The sequence below is a fragment of the Carcharodon carcharias genome, chromosome 5, assembly GCF_017639515.1.
Source record: "Carcharodon carcharias isolate sCarCar2 chromosome 5, sCarCar2.pri, whole genome shotgun sequence".
Classification (NCBI taxonomy): domain Eukaryota; kingdom Metazoa; phylum Chordata; class Chondrichthyes; order Lamniformes; family Lamnidae; genus Carcharodon; species Carcharodon carcharias.
Genome location: NC_054471.1, coordinates 192,474,553 through 192,487,581, shown reverse-complemented (window position 1 = coordinate 192,487,581; position 13,029 = coordinate 192,474,553). Strand labels below are relative to the sequence as shown.

The 13,029-nt window shown below is 42.1% G+C and overlaps 1 protein-coding gene across 5 annotated transcripts in view; it reads left to right on the top strand.

The window, feature by feature from the left end:
• The window catches only part of dnmt3ab (DNA (cytosine-5-)-methyltransferase 3 alpha b), a 620,530-nt gene that overhangs the window by 569,309 nt on the left and 38,192 nt on the right, over positions 1-13,029 (top strand). For all 5 annotated transcript variants that reach the window (XM_041188736.1, XM_041188735.1, XM_041188734.1 and 2 more), the window contains one exon: positions 5,230-5,299. In XM_041188736.1, the coding sequence (XP_041044670.1) occupies positions 5,230-5,299 (70 nt within the window). The remainder of the gene's footprint in view (positions 1-5,229; positions 5,300-13,029) is intronic.

The window sequence follows — 13,029 nt, the reverse complement described above, 5'->3', positions numbered from 1 at the left end:
AGGAGCCTTTCCTCAGAGGATGAGGTGAGGGAACATGGCGATGTTCAGGTTGAAGGCCCTGGTCTTGATGGCATGGATGGCCATGACACCAGGGATGCCTTAATAAGGCAAAGGTTTCAATAGCCTCAGAAGCCCCGGCATCAGAGATTTGTGGATGCTATGTGTCCAAACCTTTGTCCATGTGCACTGTGGACACTGATGTCACTGTCACGTCAGCACATTTACCCTTTCCAAACATTAACACACAAGGCATCCTGCCCTGCATCGATATGATCAAGCTTTTGTCTATCTCCCAATACAAGGCCCACAGCCACAGGGTGGTATAAAAACATCAGCATGAGGGACAGTGAGGTCTCGGTTTATTTACAAATGTCCAGTGATTATTTATATTCACAGGAATAAGCTACTCACCCATGTGTCCTTCTTGGTGACTACTGTGATTTCGTTTTGATGCATTTATGAGTGCTCTGGCGCAGTGCTCCCCCCTCGCTTGCTCTTCCACTGGAGAGAGGCTGCTGATCTGCCACCTCCCTTGCCCTGGATGTCTTCAGCGGGCGTTCTCTGTGTGGCTGCAGTCTTGAGCAGCTCACCATATTAGAAGACCCCTGTTGAGAGGCAGGAGGATCTTCTGTTGACGTGGCACTGCATGGGGACCGAGTCAATGGTGGATGGACGTAGGAGATGCTGCCCCCATCAGAAGTGCCCTGAGAGGTGCTTCCAGATGGCAGCAGCTGCTGCTCATCCTCTGCCACTAGGACTGTTTGGTCCTCCCTGCCAACCGATAAGATCCTAGGAACTGGGTCTGCACCCTGTGACCCTGACTCTTGGCCCCTGAGCTCAGAGCTAGGGTGATGGTGTGCAGGTCGGAGAGCATACCAACAAGTGTGTCTGCAATACACCTGCTTTGGGCCCCCAGGACAGTCGGCATCTATCCATGGAGGAAGCTTGGCGCTCTGAAGAGTGGGTGCACGTGGCCTAGAAGGACATCTCCACAGTCCTGGCCAGTGCACGCAGCCCCTCTGGTACACCCCCAACTCTTCACAGACCTTAAACTGGACATCCAGCACCTGCTGCCTTACAGACAACTCCAGCGCTCATCATCTGCCTTGGCAATAGTCTCTGGATCACCCCGGACTCTTCTCCGACTGCCCGAGATTTGCCCCACCACACTGCCTGGTAGCTGCATGTGGCACTGTGAAGTGCCGTCACCAGACTGTGCATGCGCCTGTTCTTATGTGCAAATCCTTGCCAAGATGCCAGTATCTGTGATGGTGCTTGAGACAGAGAAAGGATGTGACGCTGCATTCTTCAAGGATTATTCCTCCTCCTCAGAGGGGAGTAGTGGCATGGCATCTGGAGGAGGGTCCTCTGAAGAAGCTTCCGCCTGTGGCAAAGAAACATTAGTGAGGGGATTCGTGGTCATCACAGACCTTGCCACATCAGCGCAAAGTCACTAAGCTCTGCTACATTAGTTGTGTTCAACATGAGAGATGAGAATATGCAGACACAATACACGCTTGTACCAACATCTGAAGCTTCCCAGTATTTCAGTGTCGGAACTATATTAACCACTTTCATTGCATCATGTCTAACTTCCATCCACCTCCCACTTGCCCTCTCCCCTTTTCTATCAGTTTCTGCCTTTTATCATCTCACCAGATCCATGCCTTCCTCCAATCTCACCTCTGCCAATGACTCTGTGTCAGTGAGTGGCAACACCACCTTCTCATGACCACCAGGTTTGACAGACCACCATCTCCCCCACCTCCAGCCTCATTCTCAGCTTATTTAATGGCAAGCCACTGATGCATTATTAGCAAAGTGTCTGGCTGTCCAGATGCTGTGCACATTCTGCCAACCCCCCACCCACCCACCCTCCAACTGGACCGAAGCTTGAAGAGCGCACTGACATCGTCACTGACAGCAATGTCTTTGTTGCATCATGATGCCCTGGAGTTCCAGCCAAACTCACTTTCCTCCTGCATTCACGATGGCACTCTGTATCACACTTGCACAAGATAACACACCCTGAAGGCTTACTCACCCTGGCTGCCCTCAAGAGGTCATTAAGCCTCATCTGGCATTGAGAGCATGTTCTCCTCACTAACCCAACACTGCTGCCCTCCACAGTTACCTCCTCTCAGGCAGCAAGTGTTTTGGTCAGGTTTCTCTGTTTCCCACTGGATGGCATCAGCTGCCCACATCAGTTTGACCCTGCATGGGGAAGGGCTCTGGGAGAGTCGCCGTTAAGTCGATGGACTGGTTTGGCCGTTCTCCCCTGCCTCTCCCCTCACCCCAATGGCTCAGTTGTCTCTGGAGGAAAATCTGCAAAACTATCCCCTCTGCAAAGATGTGGAAAACTTGTTCAGGTTCAAAAATAAAGCCTCCTCTGCTCAGTGGCAAAGTTTGGAAACAGCATAACTCAAATAAATGCACACTAAATCGTTGAGGTCACGATGAGTTTCCAAACTCTGAACAATGTCAGCATTTGCTGGGTCCCTTGACATTGTCCCTTGCCGGGGCCCTTTAAATTACTGGTAGTGACCATGTTGTGGGTCACAGCCAATGATGTCAGAGGCTGGATGTCCCGCCCGCCAGCACTGATTGGGTGGGATGAAGGCCTCAAGCCTGGCCTGCGATTTCAAGTGCCCCAATTAGTGCTTAATCGGGCATGTTCCGAAAGCGGGATGGAAGTCGGAAGGCCACCGACTTCTGGATGCGGAATCCAACACCCCTACCCCCGCTGCCCCCCACCCCCCTACCCCCACCCCCACCCCCCACGCCTACTCCACAGCATATTAGTCAGTCCACAATCTTAAAGATTTCCATCAGGTTACCCTTCAGTCTTCTTTTCTAGAGACAAGTGCCCCAGCCTGTTCAACCTACCCTGAGAATTAAATGCTCTCATTTCTTGTGAATCTGTGTCACACCTTCTCCAGTGCCTGTATTTCATTTTGCTTTCAAAAGTTGATACAGAGCCAAGGACTTGTCCCAATCCATGCGCCTAATTTAATTGGGGTTTTAGGTCCGTACAGCTATTGCTTTGGCCAAAGCGATGCAGATGTATCAGTGCTTTCACTTTCCTCACGTGGAAATCAATTGTAGTGAGTTTTCAATAATTCCAAGTACTAAGATGACCAGGAGTGAGTGACCATTAAAACAAAAGGCCACTATTATTATCCTTATTTCTTGAGGTTTGGACTTTTCTGGAGAGACTTTGGGCAGAATTTTACAGCCCCTCCCACTGGCAGGATTTTCCAATGCCGTCGAAGTCAATGGACTTTTGAATGCCTCGCTGCATTTTATGGGCCCCCCCCATCTCCGAAACGGGGAAGATTCTGCCCTTTGACATATGTATTTTCACAGAATCACAGAACCTTTACAGTGCAGAAGGGGACCATTTGGCCCAATGAGTCTGCACTGGCTCGCTGAAAGAGCAATTTACCAGTCCCCTGCCTGATCCCCGTAACCTTGCACATTCTCTCTTTTCAGGTAGCAACCCAATTCCCTCTTGAGTACCTCGATTGAATCTGCCTCCACCACCCTTTCAGGAAGTTCGTTCCAGACTCCAACCACCCTCTGGGTGAAAAAATGTTTCCTCACCAGTTCTACTCCTTTTGCCCATTATTTCGAATCTCTAGTTCTTGATGTATTCTTGAGAGGGAACAGTTTTTCACTATTTACCCTGTCCATGCCCCTCAGGATCTTGAATACCTCTATCAAGTCTCCTCTCAGCCTTCTGTTCTCCAAGAAAAACAATCCCAATCTCTCCAATCTGTCTTCATAGCTACAGTTGTTTATCTCTGGAATCATTCTTGTGAATTTCCTCTGTACTGTCCAGTGCCTTCACACCCTTCCTCAAGTATGGTGTCCAGAACTGAACACAGTACTCCAAATGAGGCCTAACTAGTGTCTTACACAGGCTTAACATGACCTCCTTAGTCTGGTACTCAGTGCCCCTATTAATAAAACCTAGGATACCATATGCTTTATTAACTGGTCTCTCAACATGCCCTGCCACCTTCGATGACTTATTTACATATACACCGAGGTCCCTTTGCTCCTGCACCTCCTTTAGAGTTTCTTCCTTTATTTTATACTGTCTCACCATATCTTCCTGCCAGAATTAATCACCTCATACTTCTCTGCATTGAACTTCATCTGCCATTTGTCTACCCAATCCACCAACATGTCTGTCCTTTTGAAGTTCAAGACGATCCTCATCAGTTAACAAAACTTACAATCTTCGTATCATCTGCAAATTTTGGAATTATGCCCTCCACACCACAATATAGGTCATTCATAAATATCAAGAAGAGCAAGGGTCCCAACACTAACCCCTGGGGAACTTCACAACAGAATTTCCTCCAACCTGTTAAGCAACCATTTATCACTACTCTGTTTCCTGTCACTCAGCCAGTTTCTTAAATAAGTGCCTACTTTCCCTTTCTCTGTATTTAACTTTTCATTGACAAAGACCACATAAATATAAAGATTTATTAATTACTGCAAAAAATCCAAGTTAACACAAACCCCCATTTAATATTATATAATCTAGGAAACATGCAATTAAAGCTTACGAAAAGGGCAGAAGGAAAAAGTTTATTGAAGAGGAGCAAACAACAATAACAGCAATTTGCATTTCTAAGGTGCCTTTAATGTAGCAAAACATTCCCCGGCACTTGGCAAGAACAATAACAATAAAACATTTTTGATATCGAAGTAGCGAGAGGGTTATCAGGACAGATGTCTGGTCAACTAGATAGGTTTTAAAGGTGCATCTTAAGGGGGAAGAGAGAAGTGGAGAGGTTTTGGTAGTGAATTAAAAAATGTCCTTGGAGAATTCCCTTTAGGGCCAAGGCAGTTGAAAACTTGGGCACCGATGGTGGGGTAATTAAAACTCCCTGTGCAAGAGGCTAGAATTGAAGGAGCACAGGAGGCTCGAAGGCTTGTAGGGCTGGAAGAAGTAATAGAGGTGGGGAGGGATGAAGCCATGGATGAACTTGAAGACAAGAATGAGAATTTTGAAATTGAAGCATTGTCATGCCAGCAGTCAATATAGGTCAACATGCACAAAGAAACAAAGGCAGATAGGAAGCTTTCTTCTTGCTCCAGTTATATACCCTTGACCTGGGAAGGCAGGAAGGTGTTTAGAATGTATGTCCATCTGTACAATGTAATCAAGTTTAATTCTAGTGCCAGACTAACTAACTGTTCTTTTTCTTTTAGACCACTGGTTGCCATGTATAATGATAAACTTGACCTTCAGACCTGTCTGGAGCATGGCAGGACAGCAAAGGTTAGTGCAAATAATTTTCAAAATAATTTTCTATCCACTGTATAATAGCGAAACATTGAGGGAGAGCTTGAAAAATGGCTAATCTATTGCCATTTGGGTGGCTATTTTGAGATGATAAAAATTGAAAGCATGTATGGTATTAGTTTTTTTCTACCAATTTTAAATGTCACATCCCACACGGTCTTATGCAACAGAGAAATAGGACATGTGACTAGTTCCTCTTGCCAGTACTATCTGTATCTAGTTGCTAGGAGATGAGCGCTGTGAATCAATTTCCCCCTCTTCTTTGCAGAAATACCATATATCTGGCTGCCTAATAACATAACTGAGCTTTTCCCTCCCTCTCTGTGGGGAATCCCAAGGAAACAATCTTTCTTATTAATAAAAAGAAAATGACAGGGTCAATCACCGAAGGATATAGGATCAAGCTTACGTGCTCTGAATTTACTGGCTCAGACACAATGTACTGGAAGGTACTAAACAGAGGCCTTAAGGGGGATAATTTTAATCTAATCTGCCCAATTTTACACTCCACCCAATTTTATTTTCCATTACCGTACAATGGGTAGTAAAGATGGGCGGAGTGTAACACGGTCCCCAGCCTGATCCTGAGTTCCATGATCCCAAGAAGATTCTGTGCGGAGAGAAAAATGTGAAGAGGCTGCATACTTTATTTGCCAAATAGCATATTGTTATATAAAAGAAAAAGAAATATTTCTTTGCTTCTATTTTACAACCTAAAAGCAAATGTCATTGTCCCAATATTTCCCAATCCAAAATATGCTGTTTTACAATGCTGACTGGAATTCTCAAACATCACCTTCATACAGTTAATAAACTGGAGACTGTATATTAAAGAGAACATACAGTGTTTAATTTTCATTTTCAGCATTCCTGTTGCAGATCTTCACATGTCCTCTCCCCACTCCCGCCAAAGATTTTCTATTAATGAATAGTCTTGTCTGTTGAATTGCAGTATTACCCTGCAGTCAGAAATGTTTAAAGGCAAGTATTGTACAGTTACCTATGTCTTTCAAGTCTTCTGTTTTTTACATTTAGATCTCCTGTTTAGAAGCAGGTGTTCTGAGTAAAACTATCCTTCTAAAGCATCATGGATTTCTCCTCCATGAAATAATATCTCCTGTTGTCATCCATAATGTCAAATGAAATAAGTTCTACACACTTTTAAAATCTTCTCTCATGCTGTTCTCACCACTTCTTTGAGGGTGAAGAAGAGCAACCGGGAGACAATAACCAATATATTAATATCCCCTTGATAATTAAATAACAATGAATTAATATACACTTTTCCATTTGTAGAAAACCAGACATTATCAATAAGGGGAGCTAAGAACTGATAAAGGTGATGAATGCTGCTGAAATAGATTGAGGTCAAATTTTGTATGAAATTAGAAATTCATGTGTCATCAGTAGGTTGTAATCGCTTGTCTGTGCTCCCTTCTGAAATAGATTTATAGTTAGTGATTTAAAAATCTCATTTACTTTGCAACTGCACATCATAATCTATTCTGAAACAATTAAGAATAAAAAATCCAATTTACTGATGCTACTTTAAAGGCAGTCAGTTGTACACTATATGAGTTAAACTGAACCACATATTTCCTGGCCTTTGTTCATGAGGCTAAGGTCAAATACTACAGAATATGCAAGTTGAGAGGAGAAATGCGAGCTGAGCTAATTCATCCAGTGTCATAGTGTTGCAAAACAGAAAGGAAACTTCGGTTACAGACTATCTAATTGTCTGTAATTTCTTAAATAATACAACAGAAATGTGATAACTTCACTTATAAATCATCTGTAACTCTATCCCATAAAGGTTCTGTTAGAGATGAAAGAAAAAGACCAGATTTAGTTACAAAATAGCATCTTATCTGAGTGCAATATATAAATATTGAAATAAGTAACAAGCAGGAAAAGTTCTGAGTTTTAATATGGTTAAGTCACTGTGAACTGACAAAAGAGGACATGAAATAATTACGCCAAGCAAACCTTGTTAAAGTAATTTAAAATGCCTACAGAAAAATGTTGTCAGTAGACATTGTACGACTATAATCTGTCTCTCATGGGGGCACCTTTAACATTGTTTATGGGGACATGTTACCCTTTATTGTGAATCACCATTTCTAGCACCTGGGTGTTTCTCCTGTGTGGAGCACAGTTCTTACTGTGTATAAAAAACCCTTTGAAATCATGTTGAATAAGTTCAGTTATTCCAAGTCAAAAAAAACATTTAAATTTATTGGAAGAAATGCATCTGATCCTTTGAAACTTGTTGCAGCTCTTCACACTGCCTAGGTTGCTTGTTTATACCATTCTTTGGTGTCAGTGTGTTTCATTTCTTTTTAAAAAGAAATCTTCTCAATAACCACAGAGATTTTGCTAAAATTATAACTAGAAACTTACATAGACAAACAGTGACACCAATCATAGGAAATGAACATGCATCAAGGCCTACTTGCCTGGTGTCACCCAATCATGCTTGCATTATTGTTTTATTGATGAGATATGTAGCCTAAGTCATACCAAGGGCTTAATGCTTAAAATTCATAATACTTATCCTTGGATTTCCTTGTCCTTTAACTTTGTATAACTTGTCCCTGGTTGTCAAATAAAAAACTAATTGGTTTGAGTCATGTGTTATTCCAGGGGAAGGTGTGCTATATTCCCAGTGTCAGCATCCTTAGATTAATATCAGTCCGCACTGGTGCCGCATTGCAATCCTTTCTGTCACTATGAGAATGGATGTCTAGAAAACATTTTTTTCTACCACTCTTACTGGTGGTGCACAATAATGTCCAATCAGTAGAACATCTCTGAAAATAAGAATAGAACTATCCCTGCCTTTCCAATCATGGTTATTAAAGGCATCATATTTTTAATGTACAGTAATGCAATTTGAATCTGTTACCTGAATTAGCTTTGGTTTCCAAATACTCCATTATAAAAGAGAGTGTTTCATTAGTTACCAGTTTCAGCCATTGATGTAACTCATTATCAGCAGTTCGAATGTGGCAGGGTACTTAATCCATATTTGATCAAAATGGCGGAAAACAACTAGATGTAATACCAGTGTTATCTTAAGATGATTTGTTTTTTGGCCAGAATCAGCTTTTTAATCACCTTTAGGTGCAGCTTTGTCACTGCTTATAGCAAATAGACATTTGAAGGAGCTTTAGGGCTGATTCCATGATCTGGCACTCCCTGTGAGGGCAGGACTCACAACAGGACTATATTCCTTGTTTTTTTTTCCCTCATCTGTTCATTTAACTGGACAAAAAGTAAAGTTTACAACAATTTTTCAACCTGCAATCACCACTCCTCACCAGAAGTACTTATTCTGAAATCCAACCCTAATATGTCTTAATTAAAATCATAAAAGTCCATTAGTCCCTAACAGTACAAAAATTAAAAAAAAATGTTTAGCTCCTGGTATAAATTTATTAAAATCATGTATTTTTAATCACTTAATGAGAAAGACCAAGTTTGGTGAGCACACTTGTTTCATCCTATTAACTAACCTGAATTTATAGCTCCTGGACTTCCATTTGAATTAAGTTCACTGGGGGAACTGGGGGGAAAAAAAATCACATTTTATGTCAAAACATACGCTAAGAAAGCAGTAAAGAACGGCTATTTAGCCAATTAACTTCTCTCCGATCAGGGATCATGCCTAATCTCCCATATCATGGGCATTATCCCATTCATTTAATTTCATTATTATGCAGAAATACTTCCTTATACTCAAAGGGTATCCAGCAGTGTTCAGAACGTTTCACCCATTCCAACATTTTCACTTTTCAATCCTGGTTATAAATATTTTCCTCTCTGACCCACATAAACCAGAAAGTGAGAACTTTTCTGTCCTATTGACAACTTGGTCATGAAGTTAATCCAGTAAACTTTAAAAGAGTTTTTTATCCTCAACTTGCTGCTTCAATCCCTTCAGTTGGGTTTCCACCCCTCCCAAAGCACCAAATAAACCCTAACAAAGTCACAAATGACATTCTCAGTGATGTCTTATTCCTCTTTTGCTCCTCATTGGTATGGTCAATGCTGTCCTGGTTCCAGGATAACAACTACATTTACCTTTGTTTAAAAGAAAACATAAACTCAAAATAAAGTACGCCGTGGTGGTAGAAATTCATCTCGGGTAGGAGTGCAAAATAGGGTGGTATTTTAATGGCTCTCTGTTATACACCCAGCATGATAGTCAGTTCCATTGATTTCAGTGCAACTCAATACCAGGTGGGATGAATAACAGGTGGCCGATCTACTGCCCATTTTGCACTATCCCCAAAGCTAATTTCTATCCCTGTTTCTTTAAGGTATGTTAACACTGGAAATGTTACCTTCCTTCCTTCCCTTGAGAACCACTGGACTGTGCAGGAGAGTAGACCTGGACCACTCTCCCTCCGATTATCTCCAGTCCCTTTGCAGAGTTACCTGTCCTTCAATTTCTTTCTTTGTACATTGGGTGACACAAAAACAGGTGCAGCTGTAGCAAGGACAGATGTCCACGAATTTGACCTTGGTGGTTGCTCAGAGTACTAAAAGGTATGGGAAAATTGTTCTGAGGCACCAATGGCCAGATCAGAAATTTCTGATAGTCTATTGCAACCCTGGTTCAAGAAGTGATGGTTACTTTTGCATTTGAAGTTCTGCATACTAGGAATGGAGCTCTAGATGACCACTGTCTGGAGAGGCAGGAGAACCGGTGTGTTAAGCTTCGCCGCTGGTATTCTGTGCAAATGTTTTGAATTGATACAGAATATTGAGGGGCAAATGCAGCAGATCTTATGCTCCTGGCTTAAACGTGGAGTTTTGGCTTGAGCTCTCATAACTGGGTTGGGTAGAAGAAGATTGACAGTCTGGCCACATCCTTCTAATGTTGTGGAAAGCGGACTCTGATGTGGAGTAAGCCATTCTCATTCTGTCCCCTGGTCTGCATGGCTTTAGACTGGACTAAGTCCAGTAACAGGCAATACATATTGTCTGTAGCCTCCCAAATAGGACAATAATGTTCCATCACTCGGCAGATATGAACTTTGTAGAACTCTGAATTTGCTGCTGGTGACAAATAGGGCTGAGCTTTCTTGAGGAACCCCCAATCTGCCAGCTTTCCCACCCACGCTCACATGCTTTTCCCAGTATAGATTTGATTGCAAAACGAAGGAACTGAGCTGAGTTTACAAACTTGTAGAGTAGAGGTGGGTGGGACCCATTAAACTTTCTTGACCGAGTAATTGACTTGATCTACTTAGCGTTGAAGATAACACACCGTTTGTCCGCCCACTGTCCAATGCTGTCTATTCCTGCAGTGATTCAGTCGCTGCTTGTCTTTCAGATGGGGAGTTAACCACTCTGTAGAGGGTTGTGTCATCAGCAAAGAGAACATCACTTTTGATGACATCCACCAAGTCACTGATGAAGACAAGAAATAGATGGGGCCAAGCACAATTGCCTGAGGGACCCCTGCGTAGGTGTTGAGCTAAGAAGATGAGCATCCAATAACCATGACCTGGTGTTTGCATCTTCTGAGGAAGAGTTGTATCCAGTTAAGCAGCTCACCAGATATACCACATGAGACCATCTTCTCAGTGAGGGAGGGGTTCCATACCCTCTTGAAGGTCCAACAATGTCAGAGGCTACTGCACTAATTCATACTGGACAACGAGCGAATCATTCCATTGATGGATCTTGAGGATGAGGGCATCAGGAATCCACTGCTTTATTCTAAAGCTAAATTATCAGATAGTAGATTTCTATGATTGAGATGTTGTAACAGCTTCTCATTTACCATGGTTTCCATGAGCTTTAATACTTTTGCCAGTAGAGATACTTCCTTGCTTTTACTGGGGTCTGACTATGATCCCTTCTTGCTAATAGGCACTTGGTGCCACCCATTGTTGACCATGGCGAGGTTGTGAACTCAATAGAGAATCATTGACTGGAACCCCTGTCTAGAAACTCTGTGCCATGGCACATTTGGGTACCAATTTACTGTGCCATTGAGCCATAATAATACTTCTGAACATTGGCTCTGGTCTTTTAATGTTATATTTTATGATTCATTCAAGAACATGAGGATTTCATAATATGTAAAATACAGTGAGTTCACAATCTCAGGAGTGCAGTCGAAATGACACACCAACTTTAAGATAGAAGCTCCCACACAGACTGGAACTTTTCCAATCACTTCTGATTCACTTCTGAATAGAGCAATGGATTGGCATGCGAACTGGTCACCTTTCAGCCCTCTTGACCAGGGAGTGGTATGTGTTATGACAGAAGCAAAAGGATAGGCTAATTCGTTTGTTTTAAAGAGTGTTTTTATTTAAAACTTGCAGATATTTGCATAATTTGATTGAAAAAAAAACAGTCTCTGAAGATTGAATGAAATGTGTTTGCTGCAAGTTTCTGTAGCTAGCCATTAAGAAAATGCCCCTTCTGATTCTGGCTTAAATCTAAGTTACTTCAGTTCACTAAAAAAGCTTGAGAACTCTTCACTTCTAAGTCCAGGAGTAGCCTTTGCTAAAAAAAAAACAGGCACCATTTCCTAAACAGTAAACCGAGCCAATCTAAACTCGTACCCAAGAAAACCAGCCAAATACACTTAAACTTGGATTTGGGGACCAGATTTGTATTAATCCCTGGCATATTCTGTACCATATCCAAGTAACCCGCAAAATGGCCATTCACGCAGTGTTAGTACAGCATTTAAGTGCTTGCTAATCAAAATGTCAAATCGGCGTGCAAATGCTCAGCTTTTGTCTTTTCCAACACAGTAAGATAAGTGCCTCGAATTTCCTTAGGAGGCCTGTTGAGTATGACGCATGGCAGAATTTTACCCACATTTCAGTGTATCCTTGATCCCCTCTCAAAGCCTGGGGACAGCAGTATTTGAATGTATTGAAAGGATGCCTGCACTATTAAACTTGCAACTGAGGCGCCCGCTGCAGGAAACTCAGAAGATGGACTGGCCATGGCATTACTGGGCTGCTCCGATGAAATTGATGAGAAAAACCTTGCTTTCTTTATTCAGTGAGCTGACTTTCACACTGCCGTAGCTCGTACAGGCATCTCTGGCGCTCAGGGTTACTTAGCACACAAATGCAGGAATGGCTTCTTATGATATCATTCCTTTATTTGGATGCAATTGCCTATTTGTGGCAGTGATGTCATGTGAGTGCCCACAAATGGACTAGAAATTTTGACAGGGGATAAAAGGATTTGAACATTTCATTGTTGGGTCCTGCCCCCGTTGATGCCACAGCTATATTCCCCTATGCATCCTGAAAATGGGAGAAAGAGTAAGGAAATTTGACTTTGAAAACTCTATTGTTTTGAAACAATTGAGAAGCATTAGGATATGCTGAAAAGCTGGTTTGTTATTGTGTCCTGTACACCATTTACCCATTGAAGTCTACAGTGGTATATTTGTGGTCAAACATAAAATATAAAAACAGTATATGGTTTAGTTTATTCATGTATTGACGTTTTAAAAACTACTGTTTAAATGTTGGGCCTATTTACAAAACGCTGTGGTAATTCATTGCCTGAATGTCTACAATTTCCCAGGATTCTCTCCCCACTGGCAGCAAGGACCATGGAATTGGTCCTTATATTTATAGAATGTGAATGTACTTCATTCAGCTTGTGAATTTGCTCACATTCATTTCTCTAGCTGTTATTTTATGTGATAATATTCC